This window comes from Fukomys damarensis, unplaced genomic scaffold (assembly GCF_012274545.1).
Source record: "Fukomys damarensis isolate Sample0158 unplaced genomic scaffold, DMR_v1.0_HiC HiC_scaffold_27, whole genome shotgun sequence".
NCBI classification, from domain to species: Eukaryota; Metazoa; Chordata; class Mammalia; order Rodentia; family Bathyergidae; genus Fukomys; species Fukomys damarensis.
In genome coordinates, this window is record NW_022900939.1 from 4,951,673 (window position 1) to 4,962,362 (window position 10,690).

Here is a 10,690-nt window from a genome sequence, read left to right on the forward strand (position 1 = left end):
AATAAGGGTGATCTCATTCATGACTCCCTATCCTAGGGTTGCAATCTCTGTAGCTACAGATGATAGAGGAGTTAGGAGGGGCTTGAGACGCCTGAGCTGAGCTGAGCTCAACGCTTTCACAGATGAGGATCTGGTATATCTCCTTCTTTGGGGTTTCCCATCTAAGAGAAACCATATGATATTTAAACATCTGTGGCTGATTTATGGTAGGAAACAGGGAGGCAGATGTTTTGGAGAGGGAGAAGGGGCTCTGGAAAAGGGGAAGAGAGGGGGGAGTAGGAGGAAAGGAGACAAACATGATCAAGATTATGTATGGAATGTAATGATTTCTCATTGCAAAAAATAAAAACATTAAAAAAATAATAGAGGGCTGTCATCTTCTTTTCCTCCAGAGAAAGAAGGCACCAGTGCCAGGATCAAAAGACTTCCTTCTGGGCTGAGCCTGTGGTCTCTGTGGGAGAGCTCAGAAGCATGTCCCACCCAAGGATTCCAATACTGCATAAGCCTGACATTTCCTGTGTCCGAGACCAGCTGCAGGGCCGGATCTCACATGCGATGTCCACAATGGAAAGACCGATGCTATGCTGTGATTCCCCACAAATGTCTATCTGAGAAATCATACGAAACACCTTACCCCTGCCCTCCCTTCACCCCCTCCTCCCCTCCCCATCTACAAACACTTTATTTTCATCTTTTCATTATCTCACATTTTTTTCCTTTCCATTACCCTTCCCCTACCCATCCCAACAGTATGCTTTTAAAAATCAAAGTCATCTCTCAAAGATTGGATTTATTTTTCTTAAGAAAAACAGAAAGAGAAATAAGATAAAAATAAGAATGATGACCCAGGTGTGGCGGTACAGACCTATACAAAACTCAGAAGGCTGAGGCAGGTGGATCACTAGGAGTTCAAGGCCACAATGGGGTACATAGTGAGTTCAAAGCCAGCCTGTCTCAAAACAGAATGAGTTAATAAGAATGACGGTATCGATTGTAATAATGATGAAAAGATTATGATAATGGTGGCGGTGGTGGTGGTTACTATAATGAATCAGTGTTTATTGAGCATTTTCTGTGAAGAAAGTCTGATCTCAGCACTCATTTGCTTTTGAGAGGCATTGAATTTCTTTTTTTGATTCTTGTTTTGCTTTTATTTAAATTGGCAAAACTGTATCCATTTTTGTGGGCAATGTGGTGTTTTATACCTAGTGGAATGAATAAATTGAGCTAATAAACATATGCATTATTTTGCACAGTTATCCTTTTATGGTTAAAACACTTAAAATCTAATTAGCTAAAATTAGCTTAAAATTGATTCAACTAACATTTGGCCTGTGCAGAATCAAGTCTCAAGTGATCTAACTCAACGCCTTTGTGTTTTAACAAAACCCATTGTGCTTCCTCTGAATGTAACAGAGAAGCTCATCTCTTACACGTCTTCAAGTTCTCACACTGTCTGAGGAATTCTCTTTTCGAAGTCCACTCGCTGGCTTTGCTCTTTATCGCACTCACAGGCCTCCTTCCTTTCGCAGAGGACAGAGGCTAAAGACCCTGAGTCTGACAAGAACCAGGGTGACTTGACAGGAATTTATAACCTCATGTGCACTCGGATTCTTGTATAACAGGAAACTGCGTTGAAGTTCAGCATTTCTGTCCCTGCCTGTGCCCGTGTGGACGTGAAGGAGCAGCCTGGGCTGACATGGTGACCCTTTCCTCAGATAAACAAAACCAGAAGAATTATCAACCATGCTCTATCTAAGTATCTATGCTTTCTCATGTCCATTTTCCAAAGGCTTCTTCATAAAAGAGAGGTGAAAAGTTACTTTTCAGCAGTTAGAATATAAATACTGCCTTCTTACTTCACAGGTGTCTTGTCCACCGTACCAAAACTTTGGAAGTTTGCATTATTGCTGATTTTTCTTGGTCCATTTTTCTTTCCTCCCTGGCAGGAAAGGGAATCGATGTTTATGAGGTTCTGGTCACTAGTCAGCTACTGCTCTGAGTATATCCTCTCCTTCTCCTGGGCACAGACTAAGGAACGAAGGACTCCTTGTTGGACCCAGACCCTGAGGACCAGGAAGGTTTGTTTGCTTAGAAGGCCGGGTAACAGAGAAGTGACATCTCCTCAGAGCCGAGTTTTACCTTTTAGGCCTGCAGAGGCTTGGGCAAAGGCTTTTACAGAAGTTGAAGTTCTAGTAAAGAATTTGAAAAGAAAAAGAGCTGGGGATAATGAGAGGGGAGGCCTAAGGGAGCCATGGAGACAGCAGCCTGGGCGTGGATGACGAGTCACTGTGAGGGCAGCTATCACGGCACGAAGGGCCACGGGAAGCTCATGGGACCAAGAGGAAAGCGTCATCTGAACTCCTTTGTTTCGAAAGAGAGAAGAAAACATCATTTCCTTAGCACCAATAAGAGACTGTTCTTAGTGTGACATATGCTTTTTATTTTCCATTTTACTAATACAGTCTTGTATGAACACACTAATACACTCTCTTTTTTTTTGGTCCTGGGGATTGAACTCAGGACCTCACGCTTGCCAGGCAGGTGCTGTGCTGCTGAGCTAAATCCTCAGCCCTTACACTGTCCTTTTAAAATTAGAATATAAAAATCTGAAAGTGAAAGGTCCCTCTGCTCTTCAATGGCCTTTGACCAAAGCAATGCACTATTATGAAGTTGACAGTACCCTTCCAATAGCTTCTGAAAATAACTCTGGCATACACAAATGCACACTCACGCATACACTCCTACAGGCAAAATCATATTGTTGTCTAGTGATTTTTTCCATTAATGTCATGATACTACATGAACCATTCTTCAACTTTGCCTTTTCATTTAACTTTGTTTCCCAGACTTCTCTTTATTGATATATCAAAATGCAAATTATTTTTAATTCCTGTATGAAATCCATCATGTTTGTCATATTTTATTGCAACATCCTTTCTTTGATTATTTGATTTTATGACAAAAATTCTACAATGAGTATCATTGTGCCTGATTAAATGCGCACATCATTCAGAGTTTCTTCAAATAAAGATCTAGACATGAATTCAGTGTTTGGGGTGCTTATTTTTAATAAACACCATCAATGGGAAGAAAGGAGCTAAAGGTGTAGGGAAGGTGGGATGGGTAGGGGAAGGGTAATAAGGGAAAAGAAAAAAATGTGAGATAATGAAAAGATGAAAATAAAGTGTTTGTAGATGGGGAGGGGAGGAGGGGGTGAAGGGAGGGCAGGGACAAAGAGAAAAAATGAGAACCAAGACCTGTCATGTAGAGGTACAAGATCCCAACAATGAGTGTAACTGTACTGTATCCCTAAAATGTACCAATAAATTCAATTAAAGCTGAAAAAAATAAAAAATAAACACCCTCAAGTAACTTTTCTGAGGTGACTGAGTTGCCAGCAGTGGATGAAAGAGCCTGCTGCTTCTTATTTTTAAGCAACGCTGATATCATCAAGTGTTTTAATCTTAACCAATAAGGAAGAATGGAATCACACTATAGCTATAATCTGGCATATCTGATTACTGCTGAAGCTGGATGTGTTTTTAAATGTTCCCATAATTTGTAAAAAAATTTGTTTACACATTTACCTCTTCATCTCTTGGTTGTTTGACTTTATATTATTTGTAGGGGTTATTTCTGCATTCTGCTTTTTGCATTTTCCCTGCCTTCACTGGGTGCATAGTTAATGCCTTAAAAAGCTGGAGTTGTTGCCCTTTGATACAACGTGGATGGAATCGGACGACATCAAGCTCAGAAAAATAACCCAGACACATAGATGCTGCATTAGCTCACCTCGCCGTGGACTCTAAACATCTGCCCTTTACAGACAAGCACCACAGTTCACAGAGTCCCACGTCGCTCTCTTGGGGTCCTTGGCAAGTGCAGAAAATAAAATTCCTTTTCTTCCAGCTCTGCCACTCACTGTCCACCTGCAGTTTCTTATCCTGCGCAGAGCTTTCTCAGGACATTTTTTATCTCTTCATTTCTCAGGGTATAAATGAGTGGATTCAGCATGGGTGTCAGAATGCCATAAAAAACTGCCATGGCCTTGTCTGTGGAGAAAGTAGACGAAGGTCGCATGTAAATAAATACACAGGGCACGAAGAACAAGGCCACCACTGTGAAGTGGGCCCCGCAGGTGGACAGGGCTTTGCGTCTCCCCTCCTCACTGTGGGACCTCAAGGAGCGCAGGATGACAACGTAGGAGGCAGCCAGCAGGAGGAGGCTCAGCAGGCAGATCACCCCGCTGTTGGCGGCCACCAGCAGGCCCGTGACGTAGGTGTCGGCGCAGGCCAGCTCCAGCAGAGGGTACAAGTCACAGACGAAGTGGTCGATCACGTTGGGCCCACAGAAGGGCAAGCGAAGGACCAGGAGGAGCTGAACCAACGAGTGCAGGAAGCCCCCCAGCCAAGCCAGGGCCACCAGCACGGCACAGAGGGTCCTGGTCATGGTGGCCGTGTAGTGCAGGGGCTTGCAGATGGCCACGTAGCGGTCGTAGGCCATCACCGTCAGCAGGATGATCTCAGCACCTCCCAAAAAGTGGGCTCCAAAGAGCTGAGCCATGCAGCCCTCGTAGGAGAGGGCTGTGCCCTCATACAAGCAGTCAGCAATGAGCTTAGGGGCCAGAGAGGAAGAATAGCAGGTGTCGATGAAGGAGAGATTGGCCAGGAAGAAGTACATGGGGGAAGCCAGCATGGAGCTGAAGGTGACAGTGACCACAATGATCATGTTGCTGCCCACCGTGGTCACATAGATAACCAGAAAGACTACAAAGAGAACTCTTTGTACCTCTGGCTTCTGTGACAGTCCCAGCATGAAAAATTCTGTCAGATTGTGCTGCATTGCCATAGATTCCAAGGAAGCGGAGCTCACTGTTCCAGCACTGCCTTCAGAGCCAAAGGAAACACACAAGAATTAATTCCAGGGTGAGGGGACTGCAAGGCTTCCTTGACGCACCCACTTACCTTTGTCCTTCTTGTGACCGCCTCGCGCTCCAAAATCTTAACACCTGGTCATCCTCCATTTATCTGGTTAACCGTAAGATGCACTGTGTGTCTGTTAACTTCAGCACCACTAGGAGCAGCTATTTAACGGAACAGCTGAAAGTAAGAACTTAATCATCTTAATCTGCAATTTTTGTCTCTGCTGAGGTTGAACATTTGACAGACACTGGCTTTCTAACTTAAGCTGTGTCCCTCTCTGACCATTTTCCGAATACGCAGACTGGCACTGGAGAAGACTAAATATTTAAGATCTCCCGAAAAGTGTGCCTACGTGACCTATGCCCTTCAGAGGAAAGCTTCCCCCACCACAAGTTTCGCCCTACAGTGAGTTGGTTTTTCCAGTGGTGACATCAAGCGATGTAAGACAAACTGGGTCCAGACTCAGGAATCCCACTGGGCCACGGCTGGGGTCGTCCTCCGATCCTCGGTCACCCCGCCCCGCACAGCCTCATGTTTATGAAGCCAAGCTAAAAGACTTCCCCGCTTGCTGACACATGCTGTGCTCTTCCAGGCTCTGCCTTGGTGAAATCCACCTAGTTAAGGTCCTTCCTGGCTACCAGAATATTCAAGGTGAAAAAAACAAAATAAAATAAAATAAAAATAAAGAACTGCTGAAGCTCTGTGAGGACCGTTCTGCGACGTGACTGCCCGCTGCCTAGGAAAGCTATGAGAACGGAGCAGACACCCGCTGGAAACTGTAATCTCGGGTGGAGGATGCTTACTCATTCATTATTTGGCTTGTCTTTTTGCATTTTTTTTGGTAGACTTCTGTGAAACATAGTAAACCCATTCTTCTCGGGGGATTGGAACACACCGCATCGTGATCCTTTATTCTTCCAGTGAGATTAAGGAAATGCCTGTTCTCATCTTAGTTTTGGTTTTAAAACAGAAAAACCATTAACCCTGCCCATCCCCTATACTTTTCCTACAGATGCAGACCGTTTTGTAAAGTAGCCAGGACCTCTGATTTTCTGAAGATCTAATGTTCAGTATAGTAAGTAAAAGAAGCCATAAAGCTTCATAAAAAGAAAGAGACGTGCAAACATAAAAATTGCTGGAGAAAAGATTTCTGTGCTGATGAGGAAACTGCTCCCCTTTCTTCTCTCCGTACAAATAAAGCTTCTGCAAGGGACACCTCTGGTGGGGCCAAACTGTACCTGCTCCTCTCCTCTCTATTCCTACGAGGTACTTTGATTCTCATTTTGCAGAGGAAGAAAATGAGACGCACAGTGAACGACTCTGAGTGGGGGTCTCGAGTATTCTCCTTCCCTTCCCCGAGCCCCTACTCCTCGGGGACGCATCACGGGGAAGTGAGTGGTGGTCACCAGGCTTTCTTACCACAGATCTGAGAGCTTCGCTGAGCTGTGTCACCATACTGCCACCTGGGGGGGGCCCTTCCCGCTCAGAGCATTGACCGTGTTACCAGGACATTTCTCAGAGCCTCCGTGTGCTTATTTATAAAAGGAAAGTAAGAGTACTTACAATTATTCGGTGTCCATTTTAACAGCCGCTGTAAATGTTTAGAATCATTACTTTTCTCCGTAGCCTGAGGTCACAGGGGACGTGGTTGTCAGAGCCCGGCCATGGTCAACCCTCTGTGAATGGCCCCTCTCGCCAACACCATTGCACTGCAGACAACAGCTCCTCGTGCGGCTTAGGAGGCCAGGAAGTGTGTGCCGGGATTGGTATGGATATCATTTTTAAATGATCATGAAACAGTCCCTAATGCTGATTTTAATACAGAAAAGCAGAGGGCAGAGAAAATAAAATCACTGTGAGTACTGTCCAGGAGGACCAAATAATTCCTATGCCCCAAAGTAACAATAACAAGCTGACTTACCTCTGTGATTCCAATTTGTGGGAGCACAAAATAATGTTTATTAGAAATTAATGAAGTCCCAGGCATGGTGCTCCACCCTTGTAATCCCAGCACTCTGGGAATCTGAGGCAGGAGGACAACAAGTTCAAGCCCAACCTGAGCAAATTAATGTGACCCTTTCTCAGAAATAAAAAAGGACTGGGGGTGTAGCCCAGTGTGAAGCCCTTGGATTCCATCCCCAGTATTAAAATCAACCACAAACTAGTAGACGAAGGCAGTCTACTGCTGGCTTTATCCAAGAGAAACAAAATTATCTGTACAAAGTGATGAGAATTTTAGTAAAATTATTCTACTCCATTTTTATTGGGTTTTTTTTAATAAATGAGAGAAAACTTACATTGACCAGATCTGAGGGCACCAAGAGATCTCCAGAATGTCCTTGCACCCCAACGTCATGGATGAGTGAACCCGAAGTTCTGAAAGATTCGCTGGGGTCTATTCCAATAATATATTCTCATATTTCAGTCTTTCATGCTTTTAAAATCCTAGATGATATTCAGGTTTTGTTACAATTAGCCAAAGCACAAACAGGGCATCTGTCACTTATTTAAGAAGCTGAGCGGAACTTGTCTTACAACACAACTAGGTGCAAACCCCAAAGGAGGCCATTCGCGTACGAGCAGGTCGGTAGGGATCCATTTCATCCCAGTTCCTTTTATCAGAGAAAGAGCACAATAACATCTAAAATCGTCTTTCCCTGGTGCCTGCATTTTAGTAGTGAGACTTAGAGATGAAGGCCAGTAGGTCCGAAATTGTGTGGGTGATTTCAGTGGAGCGGAAACATGACTGGAACCTGGTCATCTGTCACTCCCCTGGGTGCCCTTTCCCATACAGCCACCACACCCCTGGCCTGGGGATTCAGCTCAGTCGTTCCGCCACCTGCCTCACAAACGCAAGGTCCTGAGTTCGATCCCCAGTACCAAAGGAAAAAACAACCACCACACCCCTCTGTCTGCTTCCCCTCCCTTTGGAAAAAAAAAGAAAGAGGGAGAGGGCGGGGGAAGGAAGGAAGGGAGGAGGAAGGAGGAAATGTACTAATTCTCATTGGGAAAAGCTCTACAAAGGGACAGCAGGGTTACTTGTTCTCCTTTCTTCAAAGAACGAGTTCCCAGAAACACAGTTTGGTTTGTCGGGGGAAGTAACCTCTACTCTGCCCCTTAAAAATTATTTTTCTCTAAAACTGTTTTTATATTTTCCTTATTAATATCTATTCATATTACATTAAGATAAAAAATAAATTTTACCTTAAGAGATGCCCCGTGTCCGTGTAACAGAAAGACCACAGATTGTCACAAACAAAAGGGAGAGTTAGGGTATTTGGGGAACTGATACTGGAGGGTCAGAGTTTCTAGGCACGGCAATGACTGAACAGCAACAACAAATCTGATAGCGTTGATTGAGCAGCCTCTGTTCGGGTCCCACTTAACATAATATAGCTACATGTCAGGCATTCCACAAGGAGAATGCCAGACCTGCTGCCTAACGGCAAGGAGCCTATATTCTAAAAGGAGCGAGACTCACCTCCAAACTAAAGCAAGAAGAAAAATTAATAATGACAAAGTCAAATATATGAATTGGCTGAGTTAACTAGACGATAGGTAGGTAGGTAGGTAGGTAGGTAGATAGATAGATAGACAGATAGATAGATGTCATAAATAGTTATGTAAGGGTACACGGTCCCAATGATGACTGTAACTGTGCCGTATACTTTAAAAGTACCAGTAAACTCAATAAGATTAAAAAGTAAAATAAATGATTATAAATTAGTCTTCAAAAAGCAATACCAGTTTGCCTTCCCACTCGAGCCCAACAATGCCAATTTTAGAAATTCACCCAATCCTACTCCTTCACGGGCATGCAGTGAAATCGCCAAGCTGAAAACATGGTCACCCTTCGTATTTACTGATATTCTGCACGCAGCAAACTCTCCCCCACAATATTTGGAACTATTTCTACTCCCAGTGCTCTTGTTTGCATAGTCATACATACCCGAGAATTACCCAACACCGCCAAGTCTGTTCCAAGCCGTCTCCAAACCTGTTGCTTGAAAACATCCAGAAAAAGTCACAAAATAAGGAAGATTATTCTGCTATAATTTTATATCCACGACTTCCAAAGGCCCATCAACACTGCTCAGCAATACTGCATCACTTCCTTAATCAACCCACAGCACCACCTCGCCTAAAGGACCGTGTACATGTTTCCTTACTTTCTCCAAAATTCCCTTCCCTAATTTCCAGTCTTTCTTCTTCACGTTTCACACTGCCAATCTTGACAAAGATTTCCTAGAACTATTTTTTTATCTGGAACTTTCCTTCTTTCATTTTACTCCCTTCTGCTTCATAGGTGGATTAATCAACCTTCCCATTGCTGACACCCACAGTTGAGAAGAGATTTAAGTTGGTTCATGGTCTCAGAGGATTCAGTCCATGGGCAGGTGACTGTAAAGCACAAATATAATGGCAGAGCAAAGATACCTGGTGCATGGCACCCAGGGAACAGTGCCAGAGAGAAAGGAGCAAAGGACAAAACAAACTCCAAGGCCATACCTCTATGACCAATTCAGAGAAATCCTGAAATGGGCTCCACTAAGCCCCCAGGGAGACCTCAGAGCCAGTCCAGTTGACACCCCCCCCAACAGCCACAATAGGGGTCAGACTTACATCATCCCCAGTGGTTCTCCTGCCTTCTTCACCAGGCTCCCCACAAAGACTCTCACATATTTACTCTGCCTTCGCATCTGCTTCCCAGAGAACTGAGTGTGGTTCATAATGTAGGGTAAAGAATTTCTACAAATCAGGGAGAGAAAATTAGACCACCAAGTGAGCCTTGAACAAGCACCTCGGAACAGAAGCGGGCTAGCGAGCATACAAGAAAAAGAGAGAACTCACTTCTTTAGTCATCCAGAAACGACAAAACGGAACCACAAAACAACACTGCGATGCTCCTCCCACTCCCACATGGCCAAAATGTTTTAAATTGTCAATTTCCAGTGTCTGGTGTCAATATAAAGAAGTGGTACCGTGGGAAGGAGAACCATGCCTGCGCCCGACACAGCAGCCATCACTCAAGCGATGGGAAGGTAGCTGCGTGGGCACCCCTGAAGCCCCATAGCCCCCCCCACCGCACTCTCAGACCTCCTGACTGTGCCAGTCTTTGGACCCACTCTGCAAAGACAGAGGTGGTCATCAAGGGTATTTTTCTGAGTTCCCAACTTTGAACATCTTTAAAGAAAGGGCGTGGGAAACCTGTAATAGAACATTGCAGCATTCAACCATTCAGAAGGTTGGGGAACTCAATCTGGGCCTTGCAGCCCGAGGTCAGTCAGCATCATGGGGTTCAGCAATCAGCTAACTGAGGTCAGGGGTCTTTCATCCTCGCTCTGTCTGAGCCATTAAATGGTAAATACACTATATTGAAAAGTTTGTTCACTGCAGACATGTTCTGGACTGCTTCATGATTTCAATTTAATTCAAATGATTTAAGGGTGATAGACTAGTGACTACCACAGGTGGTCAGTGTTCAAGTTGTGCTTGATCTTAATGTGTTGCTGATTGTATCAGTTGGGGTAAAGCATTGCCGTTGATTTGATGAGCTGTTTTCTCTGATGTTATGAAGATGAGAAGGTCTGTGTGTCGTTAGAGACACAGAAGCTAGGGCGCAACTATATCAGGAAGATTTGGGTGATAATCCAGAGATTAAACCAAGGACAGTCCCACAACAAAAATAAAAATGAGAAAACACTTAAGCAAGACACAAGGACAGACTTCCAGTTCACCAATGGCAAACAGTAGGGCAAATGAGG

At 44.3% G+C, this 10,690-nt stretch overlaps 1 protein-coding gene across 1 annotated transcript; it reads right to left on the reverse strand.

The window, feature by feature from the left end:
* Nucleotides 1-3,942: 3,942 nt before the first annotated feature.
* Nucleotides 3,943-4,851, reverse strand: LOC104854222 (olfactory receptor 4C3). The gene has a single exon (XM_010612658.1). The coding sequence runs from the start codon at nucleotides 4,849-4,851 to the stop codon at nucleotides 3,943-3,945; it is 909 nt and encodes a 302-aa protein (XP_010610960.1).
* Nucleotides 4,852-10,690: the final 5,839 nt, after the last annotated feature.